Genomic DNA, 14,986 nt, shown 5'->3' with positions numbered 1-14,986 from the left:
TGTCTCGCCTGGCTCCTCAAACAGCCACACAAGCGTGCACACACACCTAACAGAGTCAGCTTGGAAAGACAGAGACCCTTTTCTACTTTTCCAGGGGCCAGGACTATAGATAAACTTGAACATTCTTGCACGCTGTGAGTAGCACCAACAGAAACGATGGCCCCCGGAACGCCCCGAGCCTCCTGAGACCTTATACTCAGGATGCAGACATTACAAGATAAAAGCACGAGCAAAAACACGGACTGGGAGAATGAAGACAAAACCCAGACCCGTCAGCTGCCCTTGGGCATCACGGGGTGAACCAGGGCCTCCTGGTGCCGGGCCAGTGCTCTGCCAGGCAGGGCTTCCCCGGTGTCGATAAAGAAGCACCCTCTGGGGAAACGGCCCCCTCTGTGCCTTTCTGTCTCTGGATTCCAAAAGCTCTCGGCGCCAGGGTGGTAAATAAATTTAGAGCAGTTCTGCTGGAAAGAGATTTGAGGATGACTAAGGCAGCAGCCACAGGCCTTTCTTTTGGGTTTGGCTAGAGGGAGCGTGTCCCTACTCCAAGGCCAGGTGTTGCTTTGAGTGTTCAGACAGGAGCTAGGATGTCCTCCCCAGTGAGAGGGGCCACCGTGGTGCTCCTCACTGGGCATGTCCACCATTGGCACTGGGTGGAGTCAACTGAGCCTCGCAAGGTGGCCCTCCAGGTTCTAGGACCTGATCCTGTCTCATTACAGACTGACCATAAGGGGTAGTGGGCTTAAAAGCTTCCTGCACAGAGACAGCAGTTTAGAGAGTACAGAGTGAAAGCAGGGGCACAGGTCAGGGAAGGGCAGTACTGACCCCTTCCCCTTCCTGGGGGGTGGGCACTAGCCCTGCTTTCAGGAGGGAAACCGTGACTAACAGGATCTGGGGAGAGCCGACATGGAGGCTGAAGGACGAGAAGGCCATTGGCACCACCTGACACCATGCTGGCCAATGACAAGGCCCTGTAAGGTAAGGCCCACTGTCTCCGACCTCCAACATTCCTGTGTTAAAATCCTAACCCCAGGGTGCCATGACATGGAGTGTTTGGGGGGTTAACTGGGTCATGAAGATAGAGCCCTTGTGAATGGGCTAGTGACCTTATAAAAGTGACCCCAGATACTGCCTGCCCCTCCCACCATTGGAGGACACAGGGAGAAGGCATCACCCACTCTCCAGCCGGAGTCTGCCTTGCCCTTGGACTCCCACTCCCCAGAACGGTGGGGATCAGTGTCCACTGCTCACAGGCCACCCAGCTGATGGGAGTTTGTTGTAGCAGCCCAAGCAGACGAACAATGTGCCTTGGTAACGGAGGCAGCTCACTGGCGTGGTGCATGCCTCGCACGCCTGAGGCCGCGTTGCCGTGCCAGCACCAGGAGGGAAGAAAGCCAAACAAGACGATACCAACCAGGTATCCAAAACGAATCCCCTGGACCTCAAGATTAGTCTCTGTGAATTTTTCAGATTCTGAAAGATGACTTTATAAAATCTCACTAGACTCGATGACAAAGGTCAGCGGTCTCCATGAGGGTTCCAAGCATGTATGTATGTTCATACATGTAAATAAAATCATAGGTGACTTACAAGTGATTTTACATGTACCAGCACATGTGACTCATGCACATAAGTTCGTCCTGTATCATTGAGTTATATGGAGTCCTCAAGACTTTTTCTGTGAAGAGAGCATGGAAGTTCCAAGAGCACTGCTCTGGAGAGTAAGAACTGAGCAATTTTTACTCAGTGATCATAGGTCTAAAAATCCTAAAGCACATAACCTTTATGTGCCTGGGACCAGTCATCATGATCCTGTTTCCTCAAGACACCCCATGCTGGTGTCCACCTATGCTGCCAATTACCTTGTAAAAATGTCTTGCGAGGTGGACACTCTCTTCTCTTGCACCCTGTGGAAAGACAAGGGGACTGTGAAGGGGTGGGTCTCTGGAGGAAGTGGTGGGTTTAGTTACAAATTCTAAAATCAGGGTGCACAGAAAATAGATGACAGGCAAATATCCTCAAATTAGAAAAAGGTTCTTAGCTGGGTGTGCTCATGCATGCCAGTAATCCCAGCAACTCAGGAGGCACAGACAGGAGGATCTCAAGTTCAATGGCAGCCTCAGCAACTTAGTGAGGCCTTTACCAACTTAGTAAGAGCCTGTCTCAGAATAACTATAAAAGGGCTGAGGATGTCGCCCCGTGGTAAAGCGTTCCTGGGTTCAATCCCCAGGGTGGGGGCAGGCAAAAAGAAAGAAAGGGGTTCTGAATGAGAATTCCAGAGGGAGGGTAGCGCTCCAGTGAGGATGAGGCAAGGGCAGGCAATTCAGTGCCAGGACCCGGGAAGAGCTTGGTCTCACTGAGTGGGGCAAGTGGTCATTAAGTACGGCCACCGTGATTCCGCTTTTATAAAAGAAAAACTTGTGTGTATGAGCGTGTATGTGAGGGCGTATCTGCACAGATGCACTCAAGTGTCAATTTCAATTACTATATTTTACCTATTGATGCTTCCTAAATTTTCTAAAAAATATGGAAAATAAGGGGGACATTAAAAGCTATGGAAAACCTAATAAATGTATATTTCACACAAAAACGATAAACAAATGTGTGTATGTGTGTGTCTGTGTATGTATGTGTGTGTTTGTAAATGTGTAAAAGTTTCGTAACACAAAAGAAACCATTTAAAATCCTGGGGTCAAACCCAGAACCAAATAACTGGAACAGAAGCTGCTGAAGTGAAAAGTTGGGCAGGCTCTGCGGGGAAGCCTGGCTGGAGGGGTTCCTTCTAGACCAAAGGTGGGGGTGGGGGGGTGGGGGGGGGCTGCGGTCCAGCTTCTCCTAGCTGAGCTGTGGACGCCAGGGGCAGGGCTCCATCTGGACACAGAGACCGACCGCCAGACCTCCCTCCCGACCTCCCTCCCTCCGGCTCTCCTGGTCAACGGGAGTGGGCAGGGGGTGCTCACCTGCAGGCAGGCCAGGTGCACGTCCTTCATGATGCAGCCCGAGGCAGCCAGGACCTGCTGCTTCAGGAGCAGGCAGCTCAGCTCCAGGGTCGCCAGCCGGATCTTCCCATCTGCAGGGCACAGCACGTCAGAGCACACCACCCGGGCCACCCTCAACCACCAGCGCGGCCTTCCCTGCTTCCCTGGCTCTAGCCAGTGGGGGTGCAGAGGGACCCCACCAGCAGGCCCCTCCCCATTGGTTATAATTCCACCTTCCCAGAAAAACTACTTATATTTCATCCTTCCCTGAAGCCCCTCTCCCAGGGGAGGGGAGGGGAGGCACAAGGGGAAGCAGGGCAAAGCTGCGGAAGGCCAAGAAGTGGCCCTCCACGGTGCTGTGCTTATCCTGCACATCAGGCCCTCTCTGGGTCGTGTGATTTGGGTGGGGTTGGCCCCTTCTAGGGATGGGAAATATCACCCAGGGTGGTCAAGGGTCAGTGATTAGGCGGGACAGGTGAGGAGCCAGAGCCAGCAAAAGGCCCAGTTCTACAGCTGGCTGGCACTGCTGGGCAAGAGCCCCTCTCAGAGCTGGGCTCAGGGAGGACAGAGCAGTGTGACCCATCTCAGCCCCTCCCACCCTCACCAGCATTTTTAACCTTCAGATTAAACCTAGAGCTGCTAGATCCCCTTCCAAACAGACGGCCCAGCCTGCATGAGGAGCCCCTCACGAGCAGGCTAGAGCTCTAGAGAAAGGTGGCTGCTGGCCAATCTCCCAGACTGCGACGGTGGGTCCAGAGGCAGGGCCCCCAGACATTACTCGGGGCCGTGGACCCAGCGGGGCCTGAGCCCACCCCACAGGCTTTATAAGCCAGTCCAGTTTTTTGTGTGACTGTCCACTTCGGTTTGTACCCTCCAAGCCATGGGAGCTGGGTTTGTTTACTGCAGCGAGTTCTGACTCGGGGGCCTGCTCTGCCAGCCTGCTGGGCGCCAGCGCCTGCGGAGGGCTATACGTGCACCTCGCGAGGACTCTGCGTCCCACTGCAGCGCTGCTCTGAGACTGAGGCTTAGGAGAGTGGAGAGACGGGTCCGGAGTCTCGCAGCCAGGCCTGGTGGCCCCGGTGCCTGGGTGCCACAACCCACATCTGGCATCTCTCCGGGAAGCACTGGTGTGTGCCTGACAAAGGACATCTGCTCTGCACCAGCTTCCCCAGGCTCCTGAAGCTGACTTCTGAGGAAAGGCCCTGGTGTGGAAGGGGTCAGGGAGAGCCCTTGCCCCACCGCCAGCCCCGCCTGGCCCCCACGGCTCTTGCCAGCAGCCTGCTCTGCCCCCCGCCCTCCTCTCCTTTAGGCATGGCTAGGGCCGGGCTCCACCCACGACAGCCCTCTCTCCCTTCCTGGGGCTACACAGGCTGTGTGCGCGCGCGTGTGTGGTGTTCCCAGCACCGGCTGCAGCCCTCACCCCTCTCGGTACACATGAAACCCACAGGCTTTCGGGACTTCACAGACCACCACCTACAGCTGCTGGGGCAAGGAGCCACATCCTTGTCACTCGTGCTGTGGCTGGCATGCAGGGGTCCTCAGAACACTCTGTCCAGCACATGAATACTCTGACACCTGTGACGCCCCCGAGGCCATGGTCCAGTGCCCCAGGCCCTCCTGCTCACTGTCACGGCCACACTCCGCCCTAGCCACTGCTCCTGGGACTCAGGAGGCTCCTGGCTGCACTCGCCACCTCCACCTCTGGCCTGCCCTGCCCTGAGCCCACCCCACGGGCTTTCCTGACTCTGCATCTCAGTGTTCTCTCTCCATCAGGCCAACGGTGCAGCTGGCCCTTCACCTTCAACCTACTCTAGTGACCGCTGTCCTCCTCTTTGCAGAGAACTGGCCTGTGATCAGGGACCTTGGCCTTGGCAGTGTTGCTGCTCTGAGACAGCTTACTCTGGGCTGTGGGGGCTGCAGAGTGCAGCCTTTACCCACCAGATTCCAGTAGCATTCTTAGTTGTGATGACCAAAAAGTCTCTAGACGTTGTCACACATCCCCTGAGGGGCAAAATCACCCCAGCTGAGAAACACGGAGCTAGGTCACTCCACTTGCTATTCCTAGTGCCACCTTCTTCAGATCAGTATTGGACCAGATTGCAGAATCAGGCTGCCCAGTGCAGGCCCGGGCGACGCTGAGTACTGTCTACAGCACCTCACTCAAACCTCCCACCCAACCTCACTCACAACCCGGCCTTGGCCACCCAGAGAGAAGAGCCACAGACATGGACAAAACTGGTAAGAGAAGGGCCGGGTGCAGAAGGAGAAGGCAGAGATGGATCCTCTTGGGGTGGGGAAGGAGACCAGGAGATGACCAGCTATGGGTGGCTCAGGGGCAGAGGGAGTGGCTGAAATGTGCCTGGACTTGAGACAAAACAGGTCCAGATTCCAGGGCTCATGGTGCCCAGTCTGGGGCCTGTTCCCTCTGACTCCAGGGTGCTGTGGACAGACAACCGCCCCGCCCTGGCAGGCACCTGGCTGGGCAGCATTGTTCATGATCCTGATGAGTCTTTCGGTCAGCAGGTGGTTATAGGTGGTCTTCTCAGCTTCATTTGGCACCGGCAGCTGGATTCGCTCTAGTTTTTCAGGATCTATGCCTGCAACGGGAAACAGGAAACATGGAGGCAGCTGCTGGGGCAAGGAGCCACATCCATCCCACCATTCCTGGACCCTTGTCACTCGTGCTGTGGCTAGCATGCAGGGGTCCTCAGAACACTCTGCCCAGCACATGAATACTCTGACACCTGTGACGCCCCCGAGGCCACGGTCCAGTGCCCCAGGCCCTCCTGCTCACTGTCACGGCCACACTCTGCCCTAGCCACTGCTCCTGGGACTCAGGGGGCTCCTGGCTGCACTCACAAGCTCCGCCTCTGGCCTGCCGCCTTCCTGAGAGAACCCCTCTTCCCAAAAGGGCCACAGAGCAGGCTTTCCTCGGCCACCTGTGGTCCCTCTTCGTGACTGCTATCAGGCCTGGCTGCTGCCTGTACTATAACTTACGTAAATATGTTAGAATGTTCTTTCCATGGATATTGTCAGTGGGAACCACTGACAGAACACTCCACACACAGGGAGCCAGCTGTCCCACACTGTCACTGTCAGATTCAGAGGGCTGGGTTGACCCTCAACAGGAATGGGGCGGCAGGACCACGCTGTGGTGGCACCAGCAGAAAGGGGCCAGCTAACCCTTTAGAGCAGGAGGGTGCATATAGGACAGGACTAACGGAGCAGAGGCACAGCCCTCCTCACGTTCTCCAGTGGGAAACTGCTCACCTAAAGGACGGAGATGAGACAGGAGTGGCGGCAGGGGGGGTGGAGCGAGGGGAGGGAGGGGGATGGGCAAGTCTGTGACTAAAACCGTGCTGTCGTTTTCCGGGTGACCCCTGTCAGGGCTACCAGGACAGTCCAGGCCTGGACATGACCTCCAGCTCCCAGCCTCTCACCCAACGTGGCTCTTGAAAAACCACGCTGTAGACCACCACCTCGCTGGAAGGAGCCTGGAGAGCCCGGGCCGTCTGTGCTGGCAGCACGTCCCTTCCTGTCACTGCCCATGAAAGGGGGAAGGTGGCGCTTCTCGGAACTCTTGAAATACGGCTCCTGGAGAAGCCGACAGCCGTTCATTCAGAGCCTGACAACCCGCGAGGAGCACGGCCGACCGATGGTGGGGTCCTCGGTGGCTCCGCACACGTGATGGAAGAAACCATGACGCTGCATCTTGCTGTACTGAGTCCTTCCAGCTCTGCGTGAGGGGCGAGTCGTGCCAAGGAGAGGACATCGGCGAGGGACGGCCTGAGGCCTGGCTGCGTGGGACTCTCTCTCTTACCCCTGTTAGTGTGGCTTTGCCAAGAGATTTCACTGCAGGGAAAACTGACCCTGTGCTTCCCTGCCGTGGAGGCTGACAGTCGGGCCTCCGGCCAGGGGCTGTCGACTGAAGAGTGCTGCACTTGTTTTTCCACAGACGTCAACACTGTCCAACGCTTCTCCATCCTTTTGCTTCTGGCCCTTTCGCTGGTCAGTGCGTCTGGGCAAAAGCGCCCGGCTCCTCTGTCTCCTTATGACCCGAATGCCAGGCACTGCACCTCGAAGACGGCAGGCAGGGCCCAGCTGCTGGCTCCCTCTCCAACGTGGCCAGAGCCGCAGGGCCCGAGAGAAGCAAAACGCAGCCAGGGTTTGAGCTTCCTTGAGGTCCACTGCCTTTTCTATCACTGCCCCTACCCCTCCTTAGGATTTCTGGAAAATGATGAAATCTTTCTGTGACAAACTCTTTTCATGACAGGAAGAAAAATGCTCTGAGGTCATCCCAATCGCTCCTAAAGGATGGCCCCAATCTCTGGGAAGGGGGGTGGGGTGTGTGTCAGAGATGGGGACATCAATGGCCCAGAGTCCAAGCCCAGTCATCTTCCTCTAGTGAGGAAACCCAGGCTCAGAGTGGCTGAGCATTCCCCAAGGTCACAGAGCAAATCAGAGGCATGGCTCCAGCCACTGCTGGATGGCGATTCCAAAGACAGATGGGATGCGGATGGGGAGGGGTGTGGCCCCCATGACAGCCATGCACAAGGTGCCCCCCTCTCCTGCTGACACAGCCTCAGTCTTCAAGGCCTCCCCGCACCCTTGAACTCACCTCTCAGGAGAGGAAGCCCAGGAGGAGAGGCCTGGCTGGGGAACAACTGCGGATACCTGGTCCCTTGGAACCTGAGTCTCCTCACCCATGAAACGGGAATGAACACAGCAGCCACCCAGCCCCAGTCCTGCAGTCGGGACCCAATGGGGAAGGCACAGGTCATGCTCTGTAAGTGCTGCCTGGCGTTACTGTGAACAGATGCAAACTTTGGTTTGAACACGGTACCGGGTGTCCACATCGTGTGAGTTAGGAAAGGAAGGAGCGGGAAGAGAAGCCGCCGCCAAACAAAGCTGAGGTGGAGCTGGAGGAGGAGGCCTGGCTGCGGAGGCTGCTGCCTTGTCTGGGGCTGCTCCGGGCCCAGCTGCTCCCTGGGTCCTGAGGATGAACAGGCGTCTGCATGGAGCTGGACAGGAGGGCCAGGGCGTGCCACACCAAGGCCCGAGAGAGCTGGGGGAGGGCTGGGATGAGGGGCTGGGACGAAGGGGAAAGGGAAGGCAGCCCGGTGCCAGGAGCCTGGAAGGGGACTGCTGGAGAGGCGGCAGGACTTGGCTGGGCTCCGCCGACTTCTGGGGCCTCCCTGCCCCCAGCTGCTCAAGGTGGTCGCCCAGCTTCCGTGGGAGGAAGTGTGACACACGTGAGCAGGTACGGGGAGAGAGAGGGGAGGGGTCTCTCCACCAGCCACGGAGACAAGGGCCAAGTGCCGTCCACAGGATACATGGCAAACCGTGAGGACCCTTCTGGCATCTCGGCTCCCCCCAGGCTCCTTCTGGGCCAGTGCCTCGCTCCCTCAGGCCCACCTCTCCCTTTCTCCTGCCACGACCTCTGAAATCCGACTTCTCTGACCTACTCCACCCTGACCCTCGGTTTTCAAGGCCTAGGTAGCAACTGACCCCCAGGGACCTTCTGGCCACCACAGAAAGCAGCCGCTGGCCCTTGATGGAGAGCTTCTCACGGGGGCCTCACTCTAAGCAAAAAGAGGCCAGGTCTGGGTGAAGGGAGGTGCAGTGGGGGGAAGAAGGGGAGAGTCCACTCGAGGGGGTCAGGGGGGCCGCGGGGCAGCGCGGTAGTGGAGGACCTGCCTAAACGGGCGCCAGGGCCTGGGTAAGCCGAGCTTCCCTCTAGAGCAAGCACGTGCGCATGTGCAAGGCTTTCTCCAACCCTTGAGAGGCCATGTGAAGTAGGTAACCAGGTCTCCATTCTCCACGAGGAAACTGAGGCCCAAGAGGAAGGAGGTCAGGCAGAGAGCGGAACAGGCGCCAGGTCTGAACCTGCTCACAGTGTGTCACACTACCTAGCTGTGCTCTCAGTATGAGGACAACAGGCCACCAAGGTCCGATGGACGCACAAAGTTCTGAAGGAGACGACTAACTTGATCAAGTACAGCCTGCTACAAAAATGGACGGACAGGATCAGACACATTTCACAACCGGGCAAACAGGGCATGGGGCATGTGGTGGGCGCTGCCATCCGACGGCTACGGCAGCCCACAGGAGGCTGGGAGGAGAGGACGGCATCAGCGGCAGTGGGTACCCGTGGAGCATGTAGCCATGGGCAAGGGAACACAGACCTGACTCTCATTTCCGTTCCTACAGCAAGCATTACATCATCACTTCTATTTTTAGAAAGACATTTAACTTGTGGAAAAGCATTTGATTTGGGTTTTTTAATTACCTGCCTAAAACAAAATGGTGCCCAACAGTTCAGAGTGAACAGGTCAACGTCGCTGTATGACAGGGACACGCATGTGAAGTCAGAAGGCCTGCGTGCCGTGCGTGAGGACACACTCACACCCTCACACACACAGAGGCACACAGGTGCTGTGGTCTTCGGTCGTGGAAAGGTAGGCTCTGTGGCCAACCCCAGCAGAGCTCCTCTGCCAGTCGTCTCCCTGTGACTGAATGCACACTGTGAATAGCGTCTTCCTCCTCGTCAGTTCTCAAGTCTCGGCAAGAGACGCGTTCCAAAGAATCCCTCACGCACTTCACATGGCCCAGCAAGACGCACTGGCTGCTTCTGACTTCCAGCAAACCGCATGCTGCCTTCGTCCTTCCTGCCAGGGGCCTCAGGGTCACAGTCTGTGCTGACCCAAGGGGTCAAAACAGGTGTCCCCTTTTCACAGAGCTGCAGGAAGGGGAGTGCTCCCAGCTAGCTGAGTCGAAGAATCCACCGCGGAAGGGAAGGGCGTGACACCCCCCACACACACACGGTCAGTAACTAGTTATGGAGCTTCCCCTCGGTCCTGATTTCTGGATTCCTCCCACTCAGCTGCAGCCCCCGCTCAGGGCTGGGGTGGAAAACACCCAACTGAACCTACATAAAAGGAATCAGCAGGAAACCTGGGTAAAGAGATCACGGTAACACCAGGTAAGCAACGTTCAACATTTTTCTATTTCTTCTGACCATGTACCAACTCCTCGGCTGTAGTCACACAAGCGCTGCCAGTTTTGGAAAACTGTAGACCAGCTATTTCGAAAGCTGACCAGATGTCTGGCCAATTTCCAGAGTAATTCCAGTTCTGATTGTGTGTCAGCCCAGATCCAGGGCAGCGTGGGCCGCTCTGCCTGGTGAAAGTCTCCCTTATCCTATACCTTTCACCTTCCCATACTGCTCCTCCAAGTAGGTTCCAGTAACTGCTCAGCAAAACAAGACACAAAGGCCGAGATTCCACCCGGTAAACAAGGGCACCTCCCACTCATGCCCGCCCTTGCACCAGGGCTGGTGGACTTAAGCGAAAGCGAGACTGTGTTTTCTATTACAGATGCGAACAGAATTCATTATGTGGCCCAAGTGAATCATGACAAGTGCCTTCCTGCGACCAAGCCACCCTGTCCACGGCGGGATATTCATTTTGGTGCAGCATCTAATCTATTATGATTTACTGGAAAGCCTGAGCTCACATTTGGTTTCCATTAACATTGCTTTTATGTTAAAATCGTCTTATGAGGAAAAATCTGTTTGAAAGCGGGACCTGCTTAGCGGGTAAGGTCTGAAAGAGAGAGGCTGGGGGTCAAGTACAGCTGACGGCTTGCTGCCTAACCAGAAAAGCAGCCAACTGAGCACCAACAGCAACAACCCGCCAAACGCAGACCCCAGGCCACAGGCCAGGGCTGGAGCGCAGGCCAGCGGCAGCTCCTCCCCAGCAGCCTTCCCAGGACCTGGGCCTCGGGCTGCTACGCTCACACCTTCCAGGTTCTCCTGCAGCGCCCCCAAGGCCCAGCTCCTGGTTCTGGGCACACAGTGACAGGAGTCAGGAACCACTGCCTTGGGTCCCACCCAGCAGAGCTGCCATGCCGTCCCGGGCCTCTCCTGGCTCTCCGTCTCAGCAATGGCACCTCGGAGCCACCGCACACCCGGCCAGCTCCCACATCTCCACAGTCAGAAGCACGCTCCGACACACGTCGTCTTCTGCGGGACCAGCTCGAGGCTTCCTCACTCGGCCCCAGCCTGCCCCCGCAGCTCACACCCAGCCCACGAGTCTTCCATCCAGTATCCAGAGTTCACCTAAAAAACTCCATCCCATCAGGTCACTTTCCCACTTAAAAATCTGCACTTGGAGTGGAGTTCCACTCCTTGTCGTGGTGACCCGACTGCTGCCCTCCTGGCAGCCTCCCATGGCCACTTTCCTTCTTCAGGGCTTTGCACGTGCTGTCCCCTTGGCCTGGAGCACTTCTGCCCTTGATCTTGGCCCAGCAGGCTCCTCCTGCTGACCGCCCTGGCTGCTGACCTGCGCCACACCGGTCACTCCCCCCACCCCGGGGGCGTCTCCTCCTTGCCCTCCCTCTATCCCATCTCTCTTGTTGCTCACTGAACAAGCGACGGCTCGGCACCTACCTGCTGGATGGCAGGAGGGCTCTGGCTCCCTCCTACGCCGCCCATGTCTGTCTCCCTGCCGTCTTCTGGCTGGACTACCGGAAGCCCACTCTGAGGGATGCGGAGTGGACCTGATCACTCCTGGCCCCACACAGCTAGTAGGAACACAGTCGCTGGTTGCTTTCTGTGCCACCCCAGAGGGGCGGCTCCAGCCGTGGCCTCTCAGAGCACGCTGGCCACACCGGGTGCTGCCTCCGGCTCTGGGGCGCGGATGTCCACAGGTGTGCCCCAGCCTCTGTGCTCCCTCTTCTTCTGCCTCCTGCCAGTTTTCCTCCCCCTTCTGCCAGCTCTCCCCCAGTTCCCTGAACCCTCGGCCCAGGTATCCTCAGGAAGTCAGGTCTTACTCATTCGGAGGTCTGTGCCTGCCACCTGGCACATGGCCCTCTTCTGCGCTGGCCAGCCTCCTTGGGCTCTCCTATCAGACGGGCGCTGGCTTGGGCAAGGCCTCGCCTGCCTGGTATCTGCACCCCCAGCCAGCACGCTGCCTGCCCATGCTCCACACTCTGCACACATTTGTTAATAATCACACAAGTAAACACGCTCTGTGAGCTACCGGACAGTCTTTCAGAACTAAAGGAGATTTCATGAAAAGTAGACGGTCACTTTCAAAACAAGGCGAAGAGCTGTAGACACACATGGGATCAGACCTGGCTTGTCCCCGCACTGCAGCAGCCTCAGCTCCCCTGCAGGCTCTCCCCACGGTGCTGCCACCGCTCCTGTCACCCTCGCGTCAACCCCCACTACGGTCACACTTGCCTCATTTTCCCCAGAGATGTCCAGCCTGGTGCGGCCTCTCATGATCGCTCAGATGCTGCACCCTGTCCCCAGCCTGCCCACCATGCCCCCAACTTTGCTTTCACACTGTGCTTCTCACCCCACATGGTGACCTTCCCTGCCCGCTCGCAGCTTGCTGTCTCTAACTAAATGCAGGATCCACGAAGGAACATTTTGTTCACACCGCATCCCAGAACTCATCAAAGAGCCTGCTATCTAATAAAAGCCTCAAAATATTTGTTGTAAGGGTGAACAAATCAGTAAATAAAGGACATTTGCAGGAAATGGAAGAAGGAATTGAATTCCTCTGAATATATGGTTCCGCTCTCTAAGAAGAAATTCCTGAGGAAGTGAGGCAGGCCTCCCAGGAGGACCCCGGGACGGCCGTCTCTGCAGGCCACGACACTGGGGGAAGGTCCACTGCAGCACACCAGGCACGCCAGGCTTCCCCACTCCCTGACACAGGCCTGAGGTCCACAGAGGAAGCCAGGCACCCTGGGGACGAAGAGCTGGCCCAACCTCCCTTGGAGCCTGGCTTCTCCTTGTCACAGGTCCTGAGCACAGGCTGCCAGAAGACAGCAGCCTTGAAGACCTGCCACATGGCTCAGGGGCAACCAAACAGCCAACTGTGACTGAGCACCGACTGCTGCCAGGCTGGGTGCTGCAGGGAGACCCAGGACAGCGCAGTCCCCGCCCACCTTCCAAGGCCTGACGGTTCTGAATGGAAGAGAAAGTCTGGAAAAGAGGTATATAAAAAAAGGCGATGGGAACTTTATGGGGATTGAAAACATCTGCTCTTCAGAAGAACTCACTAAGAACACAGAGACATGCCACAGACCAGACCAGAAGATCTCTGTAAAACACCTGATACAGAACCGGATGTCCTGGAATACATAAAGAGCCCTCAAAACCCAATAATACGAAAACAGAGAATCCAGTAAAAACTGGGCAAAGGATCTGAAAAAGACCCTTTACCAGAGGAGAGGTATGAAAGGAAAAGGAAGCACATGAGACGTTCAGTCATGGGAAGGAAGCGCAGGGTCCACGAAGATACATTTCATGCAAATCGTAACATGCACCATGACACACCGTGAGATGGGCTGAGACTAAAAAGGTGGCCATACCAAGAACTCACGACGATGAAAAACAAACTCTCCTTCACGGGGTGGGGTGTGAAATTGTACAGGCACTTTGGAAAATAGCTCGGCAGTTAAAAAAAAAAAAAGCCTCGTCCATCTCCCACGTGGCTCCGCCATCCTATTCCCAGGTGTTTACCCAGGAGAAAGGGAAACTGTGTCCACACACTGTTCATGGCAGCGCTCCTTGTAACGGTGAAGACCATTTGTTAGTGGAGACACTAAAAGCTCATTACCGGACGGAGTGCGTTCCTAATGATGGGGGGTATCCACCCAGTGGAACCCCACTCCATACTGAGAGGAAATACTGAATCACATGACAACATGGTGAACCTCAAAATAATCAAGCAGACAAGTGATACAGACAAGGGCACACACTGCATGAGTCCTCATACAATATTCTAGAAAATGCAGACTAACCTGTAGGGAAGGGGGCAGCAGACTGAAGCTGGTTGGGTGGGATGGTGTGAGAGAGGAGCAGGAAGAAACTCTGAAAAAATATTTTCAATTGTGGATAGATGCAACACCTTTATTTTGTTTGTTTCATTTTTTATGTGGTGCTGAGGATCCAACTCAGGGCCTCCCCTGTGCTAGGCAAGTGCTCTATCACTGACCCCAGCCCCAGCCCCGGGAAACTTTGGTTTTGGTGGTGCTGAGGATCGAACCCAAGGCCTGCACATGCCTGCTAGGCAAGGGCTCTATCACTGAGCTGCACCCCACACACCAGGGAACTTTTGGGCTGATGGATATACGCTGTCTTGGTTGTGGTGATGGCTTCATGGGTGTTTGTGTTCATCAAAGCGTATCAAATAGTACACACTTTAATGTGTGGAGTTTACTTGGCTTCCAACCAAGATGAATTGGATTATTTACCCTCCTGATTCGAGCAACTCAGAAAACAAGGTCAAATATATAAACCAACAGTGAGCAGGGCACAGTGACCCCGAGAGAGAGGGATCAGAGGAGGTGGCTGAGTGGTTTTTCCAGCTTACCATCTAGAGTGTCTGGCGCTCAGCCAGGGAGAGAAAATGCCAAGCCATGGTCCCTCAGAGGTGAGAAAGCAGAATCTGGAGTTCATGGAGGCCAAGCTGCGGGAACTCTTGGGGGTGTTGTAGAGGAGGAGCGGGGGAGAGCTCCAGAGAGGTGCCGAGGACGCCTCCTGGGCTCCAGCTAAGCCCTGAGCCCTGCACACATGAGGACGGGCAGAGACCTCGGGGAGTGACGGGGAGCCAACTGGAAGCCCACCCTGGCTGGCCAGCGTGGAAGGTCACCTAGCTGTGGACACCATAGAGTCTTGGATGGGCACTGCCTCAGTAGTGAGGACCTGGCTAGCCCCAGACTAAAGGCTGGGCCATTCTACCTAAACTTTAAACTCAGCCTCAAAAAGAAGCAAGTTAACTCTAAGCAACTCACCACAAGCCCCAGAATACTTTAATGAAGAATCCAACAGTGTAAAATTCTTAACTTGTCAATCAATCAAAAATTATCAGACATGTAAAAACAATAATGACAATAAAATGGTAGGGGAGAATATGACCTCAAATCAAAAGAAAAAAATCAATAATAAAAACAGAACTAGTAATCACAAAAGTGACAAAACAGATAAGAAATCA

At 55.8% G+C, this 14,986-nt stretch overlaps 1 protein-coding gene across 1 annotated transcript in view; it reads right to left on the bottom strand.

Annotated features, from left to right (window-relative positions):
* Clec16a (C-type lectin domain containing 16A) overlaps positions 1-14,986 on the bottom strand; it is a 143,365-nt gene that overhangs the window by 62,718 nt on the left and 65,661 nt on the right. Inside the window, exons 13-15 of the mRNA XM_077802656.1 lie at positions 5,450-5,572; positions 2,958-3,067; positions 1,860-1,904 (exon numbers count right to left, since the gene is read on the bottom strand). Coding sequence (XP_077658782.1) covers positions 1,860-1,904; positions 2,958-3,067; positions 5,450-5,572 — 278 coding nt within the window. The remainder of the gene's footprint in view (positions 1-1,859; positions 1,905-2,957; positions 3,068-5,449; positions 5,573-14,986) is intronic.

This window comes from Urocitellus parryii, chromosome 9 (genome assembly GCF_045843805.1).
Source record: "Urocitellus parryii isolate mUroPar1 chromosome 9, mUroPar1.hap1, whole genome shotgun sequence".
Lineage (NCBI taxonomy): Eukaryota > Metazoa > Chordata > Mammalia > Rodentia > Sciuridae > Urocitellus > Urocitellus parryii.
Note: the sequence above shows the minus strand (reverse complement) of the source record. Positions and strands in the feature narration are given on the sequence as shown.